This window comes from Adiantum capillus-veneris, chromosome 4 (assembly GCF_014529385.1).
Source record: "Adiantum capillus-veneris isolate H3 chromosome 4, ASM1452938v2, whole genome shotgun sequence".
Lineage (NCBI taxonomy): Eukaryota > Viridiplantae > Streptophyta > Polypodiopsida > Polypodiales > Pteridaceae > Adiantum > Adiantum capillus-veneris.
Genome location: NC_140934.1, coordinates 68,157,689 through 68,176,940, shown reverse-complemented (window position 1 = coordinate 68,176,940; position 19,252 = coordinate 68,157,689). Strand labels below are relative to the sequence as shown.

The window sequence follows — 19,252 nt, the reverse complement described above, 5'->3', positions numbered from 1 at the left end:
GGATGAAGAGATTGCGTTACTCAAGAAAGATCTCGCCGAAGCAACCCTCAGTAATCGAAGAAATCAACACGATCAAGGAGAAAGTACGGGCCATCAAAGAGGGAGAAGAGCAACAGAAAGAGCTGACGACTTCTTGGGTGGATGTTCTTACAAAAACTCAACGGAAGGCGGATGAAGCCGAGAAATGGATTGAGGTGGCCATGAAAGGAAAAGGCAAGGAGATAACGTCCACGTCTACACCCACTATCATTAATCAAACACTAGAGGAGGAGCAAAGAAGACGTGTGCGCGCTTTACATGTGAGAATTTGCGGTCTTAAAGACGAAGGCAATGTGGACGAAGAGGTAAAAGAACTCAAGGCCTTGATGGGGGTTCATGAGCCGACGCACACAAGAGCCTGGAGAGCGGGCAACATAAAGAAAAATGGAAGCAGTGGGGAAACCTCAAAAGAAAGGGCACTCATCCTCCGTTTTCCCTCCATGGAAGCGAAGAAGTCCTTCTTGAAGAAAAGCCAACTCTTAAAGAGACGGGCATATTTCTCGGGGATGATCTTACGCTCTTGCAGATCGCTCATATGCAGGAAGCTAGAGCGGCAAGGGAAAATTGCCTTTACCGAGATGGAAGAGTGGTAAAACTAGAGCGACACTCCACATGACTGTGCGAGACTTATGGGACCACACTCAAAGTGGCTGCTTGGAACTGTAATTGATCTATGCGTCTTGATGTGGGTGCTTTTGAGGATAGTTTTAATGGAAGAGACATCATCTTTAACTCTGAGACACACCACGCCCCTGGGCAATCCATGCCTCACATCAGTGGATACAGATGGGAGACAGCTTATAGACAGGAGACACGCTCAGAGCACAGAGGACGGGGCTCGGGGGGAGTGGCAGTGTTATTTAGAGAGGATTTGCAGCCATTGATACGTATAGCTCGTAGGGATGAGCAGGCTAGGTACATGTGGGTGAGATTGAAAGCAGAGACAGGCAGATATCTCTACATTGCTATTTGCTACTTCCCCCGAGTACATCAGTCTATGCATCACCTAGAGGATAGTCCGCTTTTTCTATTTTGGATGATGACATATGGGAGTTCTCTAGAGATGGTGACATTATGATTCTAGGGGACTTCAATGCTAGGACGGCCCATCACCAGAAAGTGTTTTATGATACTTCAGAGGAGATGCTGAGAGAGTTGGATGTTGTAGAGACGGTCCTGGCGAGACTATCACACGATGTGGAATATACTGAGTATGGGCGACACCTGATAAACATCGGCACCGCACATGGACTGACCATCTTGAATGGCCTACAGAGGTTTCCTGCTACTGCGGGAGGTTTCACATGCTTCCCACACAAACATGGAGCCAGCATAATGAACTATGTCATGGCACAACCGAATCACATCTCTAGTATCCAGGATCTCACAGTTGGGCCCAAACCGGTCGGGGTGGCAGTGGATCATGCTCTTGTGTCGATGACCATCTCCTTCCAGCTCAGTGTAGCACACAGGCCACGGGTAGCAACCCCTACTCGCTACACCTTCACGCGGGAGACGGATTCTGTATACATAGACGGGATCTACAGAAGCCTATGCACTGAGGAACCAAGGCGAGCTTTGGAGGAGCTTACTACTATACTGACACAAACGTTACATGATGCAGCAGCAGAGGCATACCCACACACCCAGCCTAAGCGGAGACGCCAATCAAGGAGCATGCCTCAGAACAGCTGGTACGATGAGGACTGCCGCCAGACTAGAGCTAGACTTCAGAGGGAGGTGCTTTTGGGGGACGTCACTCACAGATAGTCACAGATTGACTTCCGACGCCTGGTGCGGCGGAAGAAGAGGGCATTTTTGGCTCGCCTAGAGCAGGATCTATACCGGCTATTCTTGAGTCAGGACTCGCGTGAGGCGTGGCGGCTCTTTCATGAGCAGTCCTCCCCCCCCCCCCCCCCCCCCCCCCCCTACCTCCACAGAGACCTGGGGTCAGTGCGCATCATCTTTGTACACAGTACCTGGACAACCGCCCCTTCCCGATCCATGCCCACACACATGTGCTTTTTTCACCGCTGAGATGGTGAAGAAAGCCATTGACAGGATGAGGACTGGGAGAGCATATGATCAAGATTGCTTAGTGGCTGAGCATTTCATGCATCCCAAAGACCTCCTAGCAGAGCTTCTAGTAGTTATGTTTAACCGTGCCATGTGTGAGGGCCTGCGGAACACTTGGAGCCTATCTGTGATTGTACCTATCTTCAAGTCAGGAGATCCCATGGAGCCTGGGAATTATCGCACTATCATGATTGGACACACACTGGCATAGTTGTATGCATCCATTCTTGAGCAGCAGTTGAGTAGATGGGCAGAGAGGGAAGGAATGCGTGTAGCTGGGCAGGTAGGGTTCAGGAGAGGCTTCTCTACTTTTGGCCATATCTTGACACTCAGGGCCATCATTGAGGAGGGCAGATCTCAAGAGAGACGGATCTATTGTAGCTTTGTGGACTTCTGCAAAGCCTGACACAGTACCCAGAGCTAGATTGATGCGCAGATTACAGGGATGGGAGTACCCACAGAGCTCATTAGGGGGATCATGGCATTGTATAGATCAGTAGTAGGGCATGTACGCACCCCTGAGGAACTATCTACACCGGTTCACTCCACTATTGGGCTGTCCGCTTTCTCCTTCTCTATTCAGTATGTATGTGGATGAGGTTTTTGACTACATTGAGAGCGATGGTGATAGAGGTGCACAGTTGGCAGGGACATGGATTCCACTTTTGTTATATGCTGATGATATTGTGTTGATCTCCGAATCTCCGGAGGGGATGCAACGTCAATTGGATGCTTTGCATAGGTTTGCCCACGAAAGTGGTTTGTCTGTCAACCTTGGTAAAACCAAGGTTATGGTGTTTAATACCACCCCACAGTGGATTAGGAGGTCAGCACCTACATTCACATACGGCCAGGAGACTGTGGAGTACACAGATGGTTACACTTACCTTGGAGTGGTTTTTAGCCGACCTGCATTCTCACTCAGAAGGGAAGCAGAGACTAGATTGACTAGAGCCCATGTAGCATTGGGTAGATTGGAGAGGATGTGTTTGTAGGTTCAGTTTCAGGAGCCTCGGACGAAGCTCTGGCTCTTTGACACTTTGGTGGCTTCTGCATTGCTCTATGGAGCTGAGATATGGGGACCTTCATTGGATCACCACGGGAGGTCGGGTCGCATTGATGGATGGGGGAACATGGAGAAACATCTCGTCTCTATGATCTCGCGGCTCATTAGAGCCAAGGCATCAGTACCACGGGCCATTATCCGAGCAGAGCTAGCGGCCCCCCCACTAGTGGTTGAGGCGCTCACCAGGTCAGTCTGCATACACCACACATGGGAACTTCCTAGAGAAGGATATGCTCGCATTGCACTTGAGTCCTCTCGACAGTTAGCCATGCAAGGAGATAGAGCATGCTGGTATGGGGAGATGACATCATGGTTTCAGGCGCATGGGTTCAGCATAGACAGGTTGCCACCCTTCCAGTACGCATTGGATGCACCATCTCCCACCCTTACACAGTCCGAGACCACCAGGCTCATCCGCCAAGACCTGACCCAGCTAGACACCAAGAGACATGGATACAGCCAGCAAGGAACTGGGCACGAAGATGGCTTTCTACAGAGACCATCTTCTCCAGCTTACGGAGGATGGTTTTGTGACGAGACCCAGATACATGGACACCCACTTGTCTCATGGGATACGATGTGCTATTGGCCAGTTACGCACATCTTCTCACTAGGTGCGGATTGAGACTGGGAGATACAACGGAGTAACAGCAGAGGCCAAGACATGCCCCTTGTGTGACATGGAGCCTGAGACAGAGTTGCACTACACATGCCGCTGCCCCGTCTACTACGAGATACGAGGCCGCTTAGACTACTGACCATGGAGGAGATTGATGAGATCCGCCAGCCACCATCGATGATGGATCTCCTATGATTTAGCTCTTTTGAGGATTGTACACCCTGTTGATCTGGTATCAGCCTTTGTATCAGCTCTTACCCTTTATATTCCCTCATGCACACCTACATTGTGTTGTATTAGCCCCTAGTCACTACTTTCACCCCCCTACTTATATCCTACACAGTTCGAGCTAGCTGCTTAGTTAAGATTTTAGTTTTTCTCTTTACTTCATTTTATTTTTGTACCCAGACATTGTATTAGATCCACCAAGATTGTATCAGTTTGGTCTCATAGGTCATTTTGGCCTTTTGAAGGCGTTTAATATAACATTTCATTTCATTTCTCTCTCTCTTCAATCAATCAATGATAATTCTATGTGGATTGAAAAATGGTTGGCAGTTTGTGGCATGTGCTAGTCTTCATTTGGCTCTGGAGTACAACCTTTCACATCAAGAATATTGTGCAATGATTTCTAAACTCTATACAAATATCTTAACACTTCTATGGTTTAAATTATTTACAAAGGTACAAATTTTTACGTACGTTAAAAATTCATCATGGTCTCTAATGCGTGCCTTACTTTCCAACCCTTCATACCCTTTCTACCTTGATATTTTTTCTTTCCCTCTGAATGTGATGAATTACTAGTTAGACACGTCTCTTTCTTCAGGGTTCCACACCCATTATGCAACATAGGAATCACGTCACTATGAAATTGAGGATTATGCCGCTTCTGTGAATAGCTCGCAAAGCGGTCTCTCTCCCCAGTCTGGGTTCGTGCATCCTAACTTCTGCTTGTTTCATACCCTGATCCATTGATGCTTTAATTGCATTTTGAGCCGCAGCTTGCGCAGCAATGGTGTGCTTATTTGTGTTCCCTTGAATCCACAAGCACTGGCAGAAGACCAATGATTACCTGTACCTGGATGTCTGTGAAGATAATGATAGTGTCATCAAAAGTCGCCTGATATGGATGACTCTGTTTTGAACTCCATGTTTTCCCCCACACAAATCTGAAGTATATATGTCAGTGTGCTGGTAATGATATGGTTATGGATGTGTGATTGGTTGAGAGAGGCAGCTATTCCCAACACCTACACTCATGCATGCAACTGTACTATGATTCAAAATATTTATATTTTTTAATCACAATATAAGTTTTGGTTTCATGAGTTTTTGCTTTCAGATTCACTGCTACCTAGAATTGTCGATCTAGCACTCACAGCTAGTGATAGAAGCACAAAAGTTGGAGCTTCTGAGCTTCTTCATGCCATGTGTCTATTGATGATTGGTAATGCTGCAAAAGGACCATCACATACACAAAGTGGAGAGAGACCAAGTGTAAGGCACATGCTCATCCCAGCTTTCCTAGAATGGTTTGGTATTTATGTGCTCATTTTTTGCTTTGTATCAGGTACATTATGAGAATTTATACAGAAGAATATTTCCTGCAGTAGTTCGGCTTGCGGCTGATGTGGAACAGGTATTCTTTTGCATACTATTTAAAGTGTTTTTACTCGTTAGTGCAAAGATGTAAATGCACACATGCAAGTGTTCATGTAAATAAATTACACATCTGCCATTGTTGAAGAGTAGTCATGCCAAATATACCCCACTAGATTCTTTATGCTGCAAGAATCTATGTGTGAGGTTTGTTTGTATGGAATTCAAAATGATTGCCATGCCAGGTCTCAATATAGTATGGAAATTTTCAATGTGCATGTTTGGGGAATGACTCAAGATATGTGAATAAACTGTTGAGAGGATGTCCAGTGTTTGATTATATTGGATGAAACAAACTAGTCTGACAATGTTGATACATGGAAGGCTCCTTTCAAAAATGTATGTACTGGCACACCAAATTTAACATTGTTGGGCCACTCTCTCTTTTGTTTGGTTGGGGTGGTTTTCAAACTTTGTTCTCTTGTAGGTCATTTTGGCCTTTTGAAGATGTTTAATATAACATTTCATTTCATTTCTTACCTAAATTGTGGCATTGTGCAGATATTTAATATAACCTTCTCTGAGCAGCCGGTTTCACATGCTTTCCACACAGGCATGGGGCCAGCACAGTGGACTATGTCATGGCACAGGAGCTTCATCTTCAATATTTCACAGTAGGACTGAAACGAGTCGATGTGGGAGTGGATCATGCTCTCTTGACTCTCTCTGTCACAGCAAGCAGCAGGTCAGGACCCTCTATGGAGGAGATCACCACTTTACCGACTAAGACATTGCATGATGCAGCAGCAGAGGCATACCCACACACTCAGCCTGATCAGAGATGCGGTTTTGGGAGTATGCCTCAGAACAGTTGGTATGACAAGGAGTGTAGAGAGACGAGAGCACAGCTTCAGAGGGATCTTCTCTTAGGGGTCATCAATCACAGACAGTCTCGTCGGATAGCCTTCCGAGGCCTTGTGCGATGGAAGAAGCGAGCATTTCTAGCTTGGATAGAGCGAGACTTATACGAGTTGTTCTTGAGTAGAGACTCAAGAGGCATGGCATTTCTTTTATGAGCACTCCCCTCCCACAGTGATTGCTTCTCCTGATGTGTGGGGTCAGTATGCAACATTCTTACATATGGTCCTAGATAGACACCCCTTCGTGATCCTCCCGAGCCATGCCCATGTACAAGTACCTTCTTACCACTGAGATGTTAAAGATGGCCATTGATAGGATGAGAACGAGGAGCACATATGATCATGATGGTCTAGTAGAAAAGCACTTAATACATGCTAGCGATATGCTGACAGAGGCTTTTGCAGTTCTGTTCAATCGTGTCATGTGTGCGGGTCTATGTGAGACTTAGAGACTATCTAATTTCAAGGCAGGTGATCCTACGGAGCCTGGAAATTACCGTACTATTATGATCAGACACACATTGGGACGGTTGTATGCATCTATCCTTGGTAAGCAATTGAGCAGATGGGCAGAGAGTGAAGTCATATAGGGAGCAGGATAGGCCGGTTTCAGGAGAGGCTTCTCCACTCTTGACGTATTCTGACACTCAAAGCCATTATTGAGGAGGGTAGGGCACATTGGGAGACGGATTTATTGTGGCTCTCTGGGTTCAGGTTTAGAGACCCTCTGTGGGTCAAGATGGGTGGAGAGGTATGGAGAGGCCCTTGGTATCTCTGATCTCTCGGTTGATTAGAGCCAAGGCCTCCATGCCACACAAGATCATTAGAGTTGAGTTAGCCTTCTATGAAGATAGAGGCGCTCACCAAATTAGTCACCTTTATGCACAGCTTATGGGATACTAGCAGAGATAGATATGGCAGATTGGCCCGAGTCCTCAAGACAATTAGCTTTGTAGGGTGACTCATCATGTTGGTATGCAGAGATGTCATCATGGTTCCAGATACATGGCTTCAGCATGGACAACTTGCCTCCCTTGCAGTACTCCCTTGATGCACCATTGCTGTCTCTTACACGGGTGGAGATTACTAGACTCATTCGCTAGGACCTGACCAAGTTGGACACCAAGAGGACATGGATAGATCCGATATAGGAGTTGGCACAAAGATGGATTTCTGTAGAGATCATTTTCTCCAACTCACAGGGGATGGGTTTTCGATTCGACCTTGCTATATGGATATACATCTATCTTAAGGGGTACGGTGTGCCATTGGTCAGATATAGACATCTTCACACCAGCTTGAGATTAAGACTGGTAGATTCAGAGGGATACTAGCAGCTAGTAGGATATGCGGCCTATGCCATACAAAGCCAAAGACGGAGATGCATTATATATGTCAGTGCTCGAGATACGAGGTCGCTTCCACTGTCTATTCGGATAGGGCTTCGGACCCTTCTCTAGAGTCATGAGCTATCAAGACCAGATCTGTATCTATCTGCGTTACACAGACACAAAGATAGTTTACTGAGGAGATCTGGAGAGAGCATAGTTACCCGGAACGCGGAACGGGAACGGCGACGGGATCCCCGCGTAACGGGGGAACGGCTAGGGGTCCGGAACGGGAACGGCGCGGAACGGGAGGTTAAAAGACACCCAAATAGTGCATTTTTTAGCTCCTTGTGTTTAAATACAAGGAGTATTAGAGTGCTTTGACTTTAATACTCACAAAAAACTCGTTTTGAAGACCATTCAACCTTGCTATGACTAGATGAAGATGAGAGAGAGAGAGAGCTTGAGAGAGTGAGAGGGAGAGACTCGAGAGAGTGAGAGGGAGAGGGAGAGATTTGAGAGAGTGGGAGGGAGAGGAAGAGAGCTTGAAGGCTTGAAGCCTTGAGCCTTGAGAGAGTGAGTCTTGAGAGGGAGAGATCTTGAGAGTGTGAGAGGGAGAGAGCTTGACCCTTGAGGATTAGCTTGTGGAGAGAAAGGGGGAGGGGGGTGCATTTTATGAGTCCTCGAGGCCTTGCACACTTCAAAACGAAGCCCAAACATTTACTTCAATTTTTCCAATTTTTGCCAAATTTGTTTGTAGCCGTTGGCCGTTCCAGGGGCGTTCCGGAACATTCCGGGGACGTTCCGGAACGTTCCGGAACGGCCATTCCGGTTTGCACTGGCCACCTGGAACGTCAGACGTTCCGGGACGTTTCGGAACGTTCAAGAAGGGAACTGCCCCCCCGAACGTCGGAACGGGGGCTAGGGGGCGTTCCTCGGTAACTCTGGGAGAGAGACAATCCCAGAGACAGATTACTGATTTCTTCACACCAGACACTGGACAAATAGAGAAGCAGCCACCACTGTAAAGCTCAGCTCATACTCACACCCGCAGTACTCTCATTGACCGAGCGTTGGAGCTAGGGAGATCGGGACGCCCACAAGTGAGGCGAGGAGCTTCACAGCATCGACAGAGACTACAACTGAGGATTCGAGCCATACAGGAGGCGATAAGCCTTCAGGAAGCTTATCATAAAACGAGGATTTATATATGGGTACCTGTGTGACTCACCTGTATAGTGAGGGTTTGCAAACATCTATTGTTTGTAAGGATCATGCCTTCTTACCAGCCCTTTTTGGAGTGTAATTACGACCTCAGATTTTTAGCATACTTGTGATGTAAATTGACTCTTGATTGATGTCCTTGTATATTGTTGGTGCTGGCTGTTGTACTCAATTCAATTAACACAAGAACAGATAGTCTTGCTGAGTTCTTTTTCAGGTCTGTAGCTTTGGCATGGCCTACGATGATTCTCAGTATAGGGACTTTTATGGCATGGCATGGATTATTTATTGAACAACATGATGGTGTCTCGCAGGGCATGACGCACTGATGTCTTACAAATGCAAATCCCCTTTTCCAAGTGCCTCGAGGATGTAGTGAACTGGGGTGGAGGACTCCGTAAAGGCTTGAAATTTGTAGGAATGCATGACATGATAGAGAATTGTTAATAAAGATGGCAACTCTCAGGAGTGTTTTATGTAGCCTTTTGTGCCGACCGAAAAGGCTTTCATTTTCTATAATGTGGGATTCCTAGCCCTTTCGTGCCACCAATACATGTTCTGTTAAGTTCTAAAAGTTGCTGCTTTTTTTTGTCTCTGTGACTGTTGTCATGTCTCCTAGATCTTCATTACACAGTTCATTTTTCTGATGACTTATCAATCAATATTAACGAGCTCCAGTAATGTAGGTGACTCGCGATCTTTTTAGTAGACTGGTGATGCAAATGATTCATTGGTTCACTTCAAATGTTCGAAAAGAGAATCCGGATACGATGGCTCTTCTAGATGCGATTTTAGATGGGCTTGTGGATTCTGACAATGCATCGTTGAGGTATTTTCATCTTCTTGATTAACTGTCCACGACTAATTTTTGTAGCCTCTGCATAGCTGAATGTTTTCAACAATTTAAACTCCTCATGCTTATACCTGTTATGTACAAGTATTAGCATAAACCTGAGGCAATAATTTTGTTATCTATTAAACGCATAATTTGATTCATTAACATGTATTTAGAGAAACAAGGAAGTATACTTTTTTCATGTGCCTTAAGGTGAACAGTTAGGTACATTATTATCACACAAAATATGTGATATAAGTTGCCTTATGCTTTTTGCAATTCAAGTTGGATTAGTTGACTTGTAGGGAATTCTGTGCTGATTGTTATGAGGAGTTTTTGCGGTGGTCAATTCGGCATGCACCTCCTGAGGTGAATAATCTTCCCTGAAGCACTTTGAAGCAGAAGCTTCACTTGGCTTTGCTAGAAATTATATCTCTACAGTTATAATACATTGTGCAACTGCAAAACCCAACTCTTAGAAATGCTAGTGTTTGGATTTGAGATGTTATTGTGCATTAAAAGGAAGATACATCTGACGAGAAAACTGAAATCAAAATCAGCTTCGCGTGACGTAGAGACAACAACAATAGTGAGTGTGAAATGAAAGGAAGACACCTCAGAATCATTAGAGCTTGCCACAGAAAAAAATGACAGAATAACCCAAACCAGTTTGACTCAAAACTGCTGCAAGATTAACACTTTAAACCACAATCTTACTGAGCTTCTTCTCCTCTTTCGTTTTTGTGACTTTTGAGAACCATACTGGTACTTTTGTGGAACAGATTTCACCAAGAATTGCCTTCTGATATGGGAACAGTGTGGCAGTGTGCATTATGCGATTTTTATTGAGAGGCCTTAATTTGAATATAGCGAAGCTAGGCTAGTTACTGGTCTAAGAAATTACCTCTTGCACAAGCTTCTAGCTTGAAATTAATTTGATATTACTCATTGTTGAAATAGTCCTAAATTTTATGTGTGTGTGTGTGTGTGTGTACGTGCGCGCGTGTGTGCAAAGGCAAAGGCAAAGGCAAAGTGCAAGAAATTTATCACCTCCTCCACCACCTAAAGGGATAGTCGGAAGAGTAGGTAGTGTTGACAGCAGCAAAATGCTTTATTACAATTAAGTCATGGCCAATTCCCCACTCGTAATTGGAGTGTGTGCAATCTACCTCTATTGCAGAGTGTGTTGGTATGGGAAAGACTTCAGGCTGCAGTGGTCAAAGAGGGCTCTCTTTGCCTATTAATCTATTTTTTATGTTGTGAATGCTTCTATGAGATGTGTTGATCTTGCCCAGTCACCTAGTCATACAGAAAACAGAGTCCCTATGTAGATGGAATATTACGTGCACATGGCTCAGTGTGCCATTGGACATGCTACTACTACGACTTTAGAATCAAGGTGTGTTTATATAGCCTAGGGGAATTTGGAATGGTGTGTTCATAGGACCAAAATCTCCATGCCTCGCCTTAGTCCTGGCTCATGAATCGCTTGTACAACTCCTCCTCCTAGTCGAGCAAGGTAAGTCCTCTTCTTCCGTCTCACTAGGCGCAGGAAGGCTATCTGTGACTGTCTATGAGTAATGGCCTTCAGGAGCACCTCTCTCTTTGAAGTGTGGCTCTTGTCTCTCTACACTCCTCATCATACCAACTATTCTGGGGTATACTCCTAGAATGTCGTATGTGTCCTAGTTGGGTGTGTGGGTATGCCTTTGCTGCTGCATCATGTAAAGTCTCTGTCAATATCTCGGTAAGCTCCTCTAATGGGCGTCCTGGCTCCTCTGTGGCTAGGCATCTGTAAATACTTTCCATATAGACAGAGTCAGTCTTCGATGTAAAAGTGGATCTAGTATGCGTAGATGCCTGAAATTGTAAATGTGAGGAGGGCGTGATCTACTGCTACCCCAACAGGCCTGGGGCTAACTGTAAAATCCTGAATAGATGGTATTAAACTGGGCCGAGCCATAACATAGCCCACCGTGCTAGCCCCATGTTTGTGAGGAAAACAAGTGAAACTATTCGGTGCTGGAAATCTCTGTAGGCCATTTAGGATAGCCAATCCATGTGCAGTCCCCATGTCTGTTCATTATGCACCACATCCTGTGAGCACTTGGGTAGTCCCATATCAGTGATATCCAGCTCTCTTAACATCTCCTCTGAGGTATCATAGAAGGCTGTTTGAGAGTGGCCCGTCCTGGCATTGAAGTCCCCTAGGAGGATGACATCCCCATCTCTGGAGCACTCTCATTTGTCTTCATTTAAAATCATGTACGGTGACTGCTCCTTTGGCGGTGCATAGAGAGATGTTCTCGGGGGGAAATAGCATGTTGCAATGTAAAGTGGCCTCCCCGTTTCTGCTCTCATCCTGACCCACATATATCTAGCATGCTCATCTCTGCGAACAATACGAATGAGAGGATGCAACTTTTCCTTGAATAAAAGTGCTACACCTCTTGACCCACGTCCTCTATGCTCTGATCTCACCTCTTTTCTACAAGTGGTCTCCCAATGGTATCCCGTCACTCTAGGCAATGTGACACCGGGAGTTTGATTTGTCTCAGAGTAGAAAATAATGTCTCTTCCCTTGAAGCTATCCTCGAATGCACCAACATCTAGCTTCATTGATCCATTATAGTTCCATACTGCCATTTTGAGGCTAGTCCTATAAGTCTTCCACCGTCATGTAGTGCGTCTTTCCAAGATCACCACTGTCCCCCCTCTATAGAAAGCAATTTTCCCCTTCTCCCTCGCAGCCTTGATTTCTAGCATTAGCTCTTGCATGTGTGCAATTTGCGCTAAAGTGAGGTCCTCGCCCAGAAATATCCGAGTTTGTTTAAGGGTTGGCTTCTTCTTCAAGAACTCTCTCCTAGTTTCCACAGTAGGGAAACGTAAAATGAGTGCTCCTTCCTTGGACCTTCCTTCCCCAACGTTTCCTTTCTTCCCCACTCTCCATGCACTTGTGTGCCTTGCTTTAGAAATGCCCATGCGTTTCAAGAGCTTATTCACTTCTTCTTCCACATTTCCAATGTCCTTAAGTCATGTGACACGCACATGAAGGGCTCTAGTCTTCCTCTTCTGCTCTTCCTCAATGGTCATATTGATAATGGTGGCTGTCGGTGTAGCAACCTTCTTTTGTGTTTTGGTGAGGACATCCACCCATGAAGTGGTTGTTTTCGACTTCTGCTCTTCCTCTTCCTAGAGAGTTTTCACCTGTTCTCTGATCTTCTCGAGTTCCTTGATCACGGAGGGCTGAATTTCTCCTTCCTTACCTTGAATATTTTTACTTTTACAAGCTGCCAGTTCTTCCTTAAGCTCTTCAATCCATAGTTACCCGGAACGCGGAACGGGAACGGCAACGGGATCCCCGTGGAACGGGGGAACGGCTAGGGGTCCGGAACGGGAACGTCGCGGAACGGGAGGTATAAAAAACACCCAAATAGTGCAATTTTTAGCTCCTTGTGTTTAAATACAAGGAGTGTAACAGACTTGGACACTCCAAGTCAAGAATCAACCGCGACAGCACCAAATAACCACTTCAAAACAAATCACAGATCACAATAGATTTGCACTGGCCCGGCGAAGTTCCGTGCCTAGAGATATTGGCCCCAAAGACTGACGCCCCTTTCGGTATTTCTTTTTATATTAATCAATCATCAAAGTACAAGAGAGCGGTTAGGGTTTCACTCTCAGACTCTGCGTCCAGATGCCCTGAGAAGTGAGGCCCTCACCACTAATTTAAAGGTTACAAGGGATGCCAAAAAACAGAGCCCCAAAAGCTTTTAAAATCAAAAGCATCAGTTCTCTCTCTCTCTTAGAGAGTCTTTTCTCTTTTTTTTATAAAAAAAAGCAAAAGCAAAATTTGCGTCGCTCATCATTTTCCCAAAAAAAAAATAAATTTATTTTTATTTTTATTTTTAATAATCCGCCTCCGCGATTTCCGGAAATTAGGGTTTTTGGCAAAATTTAGGGTTTGCAGGAATTTTAGGGTTTCTGGCAGAAATTAGGGTTTCTGTTGTCCGCCACGTCATCACTTTGTGACATACCCCCCTCTTGAAAGCATTGTAATCGACCGCGATTACGCCTGCAAAACCGACAAAAGCCATAAACCGTCTTAATAGACACTGACTGTTAGTACCTACGTACTAGGAACACACATCTAGCACACGTACAAAATCTACAGTCACATCACATGACATCACAGGACATCACCAGACATCACAGGACATCACATGACATTCAACATTCATTCGGATCTTAGACCATGATTTATCGGCAATGTAGCTAGCAATCACATCTAGGTCCAATCGGGACCTCATCGATGTCCGATTGACTAACCCCTATTGCAACCATGTCTATTCGAGATCAATCAGACCAAAATGCTGCAGTCATTTCGGCTATCAGTTCCTGCACTCACAAGAAGTCAAGAACAAATCAGTATCATAATCAGGAATTCCATTTCATAAAGTCATCCAGCAGAATACTGTCAGCTCTCAGTATCCCTGAAGCTCAAAGAGACATCAGTGACTTTAGTATCAAAATCGAGGCATCTGTTGACAAAGGAGTGGAGTGACTCCCCTCTTGTGCATCCCATTGCACCAGATCTCCGGCCAAGCTGAATTCTGGGTTCCGTTTGGAGTAGAGTATGCTAAACCAAAACATCGAGGTAAAGGTTCACAATCCGAGGAGTATCTGCTAGGTCCTCCTTCTCCATCCACTTCGCATCAAATGCAGGAAAGTTCTTGAACTTAACCAAGAACCGCCTTCGGACTTTACCTTTCTTCGTATCATTATGTGCCAAAAATCTGTTCAGGAACAAGGATCTCCTCGTTTTCTTCCACTTTGGGTTGCTCATTAGGCTCCCCATCATCAGGCACATCACCCTTAACAGGTTTCAAGAGACTCACATGCAATGCATTATGAATCCTCCAAGTATCTGGCAGTTCCAATCGGAAGGAGACATCATTTATCTTGTCAGTAATCTGGAAAGGTCCGTAGTATCACATACTAAGCTTTGGAAAAAGCCTCTCCTTTCCCTTTTTCTTTCTTAGGCGTGCCTTCTCAAAAGTAAGAGCACCCAATCATCCTCCTTCAGTTTCCAGTCGCGACGATGGCGATCCGCTGCCTTTTTCTGTCGTTCTTGAGACTCCTGCAAAGTCTCGCGAACCTTGGCAAAAGCCGTATCCAAGTCTCGCGAATATTCATCCGCTTCAAATTTCTAATCTTTCGTGCTCAGGAAGGATGGAACCTTCGCAGCAGTTTCAACAATCTCTCATGGCGTCTTCCCCGTCGAAGAGTGTATCGTGTTATTGTAGGCAAATTCCACCAAAGGTAAGTTCTTTTCCCATTGAGTCTTCTGATGCGAGATACAAGACTTCAATAAATCTAAAATCACTGAATTGGCAATCTCAGATTGCCCGTCAGTCTGCAAGTGGAACGATGACGAGAACTGCAACCACGTGCCAATGTTCTCCCAAATTGCCTTCCAAAACAAACTCATAAATTTGGGGTCTCTGTCGGAGACAATCGTCTCATGCGTGCCATGTAATCGGTAAATCATCGTGATCATTCTGTATTCTCGGGAGATAAAAAAAAAATGAAATCCATTTCAATATTTTCCCAGGGGCGGGTGGGTATGGGTAAAGGCTGTAACAATCCCTGTGCCTTATGCCTGTCAAACTTGACCTTCTGGCATACCAAGCAACTGCGCACAAACTCTTCCACATCCTTCTTCAATCTCCGCCAAAAGAAATCTCTCTCTACCCCTTTCATGGTGGTAGCAATGCCGCGGTGACCCGTAAAAGGTGGACAATGGCAATGAGTCATAACCTTTTCCCTCAACGGCTGTGTAACGCACAACATAGTCTTTTTCATCAAGTAGCTTTCCCGAAGGGAGTATCGAGCTACTGTCTCCCCATCCCGTATCCGTGTGAAAATATCTGCAAAATCTGTATCTGTGGCACATTGATCGACCATATCCTCGAAGCTCCTATGATGTATCGCGGAAATAGCCAGAACCAACGGTTTCCGAGACAAAGCATCTGCCACCACATTCTTATGTCCCTGCACATGGACAATCTGGAAGTGGAACTGTGACAAGATGTTCGCCCACCGCATCTGCTTTTTCGAAAGCTGCTTCTGTGACAAGAAGTAGCGCAAACTCTGATGGTCTGTAAAGACAGTAAAATCCGCTCCGAGTAGGTAATGCTGCCACTGAGTAAGAGCATGGATAACCGCCAAAAGCTATTTCTCATAGATCTGTGCTGTCATCTCTGGCCTAGAGAACAAACGGCTCTCGTAAGCTATGACATGGCCTTCTTGCAGCAAGACCGCACCCAGACTACGACCACAAGCATCACAATATACTTCAAATGACTTCTGCAATTCCGGCAAAGTCAAAATAGGTCTCGTAGTCAATTTCTCTTTCAATGTCCGAAAGGCAGTCACCTCTGTGGGTCCCCACGAAAAAGGTACTCCTTTCTGTGTCAAGGTATGCAAAGGGGAAGCAACCTCTGCAAACTTTCGTATAAACCGCCTGTAGTACGAACACAGTCCCAAGAAGCTTCTAACTTCATGGACATTCCTCAAATCGGGCCAATCACGGATAGTCTCTATCTTGGTCGGGTTCATTTGCACTCCTGCTGTTGACACAATGTGTCCCAAAAAATGTATCTTTGGTAGGAAAAATTCACTTTTCGTAGCATTAATCACTAATGTGTGATCTCGTAATGCCTGAAAGACTTGAAGCAGATGATCTCTGTGTTCTGCCTCATTCTTGGAGAAAACAATGATGTCGTCAAAGAAAGTGCCAACAAATAGCCTGTACTCTCGAAAAATCCTGTCCATCATCCGGTTAAATGTCGCAGGAGCATTGGTTAAGCCAAAAGGCATCACCAAAAACTCAAATAACCCAAAAGTCGTCCGAAAAGCTGTCTTATAGACATCTCCTGGTGCTATCCTGATCTGATGATATCCACTCTTCAAGTCAATCCTGCTAAAGCACGAGGATCCCTGTAACCTGTCGAGTATATCATCGATCCTAGGAATCGGAAATCTGTTCTTGATGGTGATTTCGTTGAGAGTGCTATAATCGATGCACATTCTCCAAGATCCGTCTTTCTTCAAAACCAACAACACTGGAAAGCAATACGGTGAAGTACTAGGCTGAACAAGACCCTTTTCCAAGAGGTCTTTCACTGGGTTCATAATCTTTTCATTCTGTACTCGACTCACACGATAAGGTGGCCTATTCGGTGGCGTGCTTCCAGATATCAGATCAATGGTATGATCATCAGGCCCTCTCAAAAGCAATGGGCATGAGCGTGGAGAAAAAAAAAATCTTAGCGTTCTTTTCTTCAGGTCAAAACATTTTCAACTTTTATTTATCGTTCAGTTCTCCCAAAGAATGAGTAAGAAAACTGAAGTTCATCAAGTACAATCTCTAAGCCCTTCATTTATCAAAGTCGCTTTCTCGGCCCGGTAGTCAACCACGGCGTAGTTCTTGTGGTACCAAGGGATCCCGAGTAGAACGTCACTCACGTGCCCTGAACACCCCTGTTGCAAACGAAGTTTGCCAATGCTCGGTGTAATGGCAACATCCCATCCGGGTGCCGGTCAAACTACCTCCGCCTGTGGCGTCAGTCTGTCGGGCGTAGTTCCAAATCGAGCCGCCAATTCCAAGTGAAAAGAAGTTGGCCTTGGCTCCTTCAAAAGAGCTTCCTGATCCTTCGCTTTGCCCCGAAAGCGGCAAAGTTTGTACCTTCATTCATTAGATTCGGTGCAGGTCCCACGCCATGTGGTACCAGTTCTGCTTTTCTATCTGCCTTTTCTGCCACATTCCTCAGCTGCTCTCGAACTCTCAGACCTGTCGTCGTCTTTATCATTCTGTTCTTTCTGTGCCTTATCAGGGCACTTTGCGGAAATATGTCCATGTTCCCCGCATCCAAAGCACTTCCCCTCTCTGATGAAGCGAGCTCTCTCCTCAGGAGTAAGCTTGGGTCGTGCATCCTTTTTTTTCTCTGGGTTGCTCTTTTTCATTCTACTTTCATTCCCAGAAGTCTGTTCGGCTCGTTGTGTCATGGCCTCATCTGTGGGGTAGGTCAGACTGCCAGAGTGAATGGCAAAGCCCCGCTTCGCATGACTCATCAACTCTTGAATAGAAGCTGACTTCTGTTCCAAGCAGTGATCTCGGATCTCTGTAGATAGACCCAAGGTAAACCGCTCAATCTGTTCTCTGAACGAGATCTTCTTGAATGAAGAGGTGGGTAGAAAAGAGCTCCAGAATCTTTCACAATAAGAATTCACTGTATCCTCTTGGTCATCCGGAGATGGTTCCAAGCAGCTCGTATATCTCGCTCAAACTCTTGAGTCAACCAAGAAGAAAAAAAAAGCCTCTTGAATTTCAGCCATGTAACTGGCACAGTCTTGCTTAATAGAAGCGTGGACCACCAAGTACGAGCATTCCTCTTAAGGTAAGAGGCAGCTCTCCGAATCTTGGAGTGCTCTGAATAGCGTCCTCCCGCGAAAGCGATGTCAAACTGCTGTATAAAAGACAAAGCCTTCGAAGCATCTGAGTATCCTGAAAAAGTATCAAACTTGATCGAGTGGCCACCTTCCTTAAACTCTCGGACTTTCTTGCTTTTATCTTCGAGAAAGTCATAATGGTTGGCTTTGTAAAAATTCTTCTTGTTCGCATAAAACTTTCCGTCATCGGAATCTGAGCTGTCTGTAGACGAGTCCTCAGTAGAACTGTCAGTCTCTGGGCGAGATGTAGCCTTCTTTGCCTTTTTCTCGCCCTTTCCGAAGCTTTGTTCCTTGCTTCGCTTTTTGTTTTTTCTGTCTTCTTCGCTCGAATCCGAGGAGCTAGAAGAACTGTCAGAAGAAGAAGAAGAAGAACTGGGTAGGTCTTCAAACTTGACGCGCTTCTTCAATTTCTTTGCCTTGTCAAATGTCGACCGACGACCTAAATATCCCGGGAAGTCAGTGCCTTTCTTCTGCTTTTTGCCGTGCTTTTTGGCTTTCTTTTGCGTGTCAAAAAGCTGAGCAATCCGTGCATCAACTACATTCTCTAGTTCCTTCTCCGTATATTTCTTGGAGGCAGAAGGTTTTTTGAGAGCGAGTTTCGGGAGTGGTGTTGTGGTTCTCTGCCACTCCCTCTGTACCTCTTCCAAAGAGGTCTGGTTCATATATTTTGCCATCTTCGGGTCCTTGGCAAAATTGAGCATCATCTTTGTTGCATCGCCGATCAACTGGCGACGCTCTATCTCTCGCCGCTCCGCCTAAGTAGGCCAAGGCGGGCCATACTCTTTGCCTGAATCTTCGTTGTGATCCCAACCCGCATCTCCAGATGCAGAGGGAGTCGACTGATCATTGCCTGAAGCCATAGGTGCCGCGGAAAAAAATTCGGGGATCGGATTTCCCGTAGAAGAGAAATCGGCCGTGCTCTGATACCACTGTAACAGACTTGGACACTCCAAGTCAAGAATCAACCGCGACAGCACCAAATATCCACTTCAAAACAAATCACAGATCACAATAGATTTGCACTGG

At 45.4% G+C, this 19,252-nt stretch overlaps 1 protein-coding gene across 1 annotated transcript in view; it reads left to right on the top strand.

Annotated features, from left to right (window-relative positions):
- The window catches only part of LOC147459342 (uncharacterized), a 214,509-nt gene that overhangs the window by 66,813 nt on the left and 128,444 nt on the right, over positions 1-19,252 (top strand). The window contains exons 18-21 of the mRNA XM_086510636.1: positions 5,146-5,300; positions 5,374-5,442; positions 9,561-9,703; positions 10,015-10,078. Of these exons, the coding sequence (XP_086366762.1) occupies positions 5,146-5,300; positions 5,374-5,442; positions 9,561-9,703; positions 10,015-10,078 (431 nt within the window). The remainder of the gene's footprint in view (positions 1-5,145; positions 5,301-5,373; positions 5,443-9,560; positions 9,704-10,014; positions 10,079-19,252) is intronic.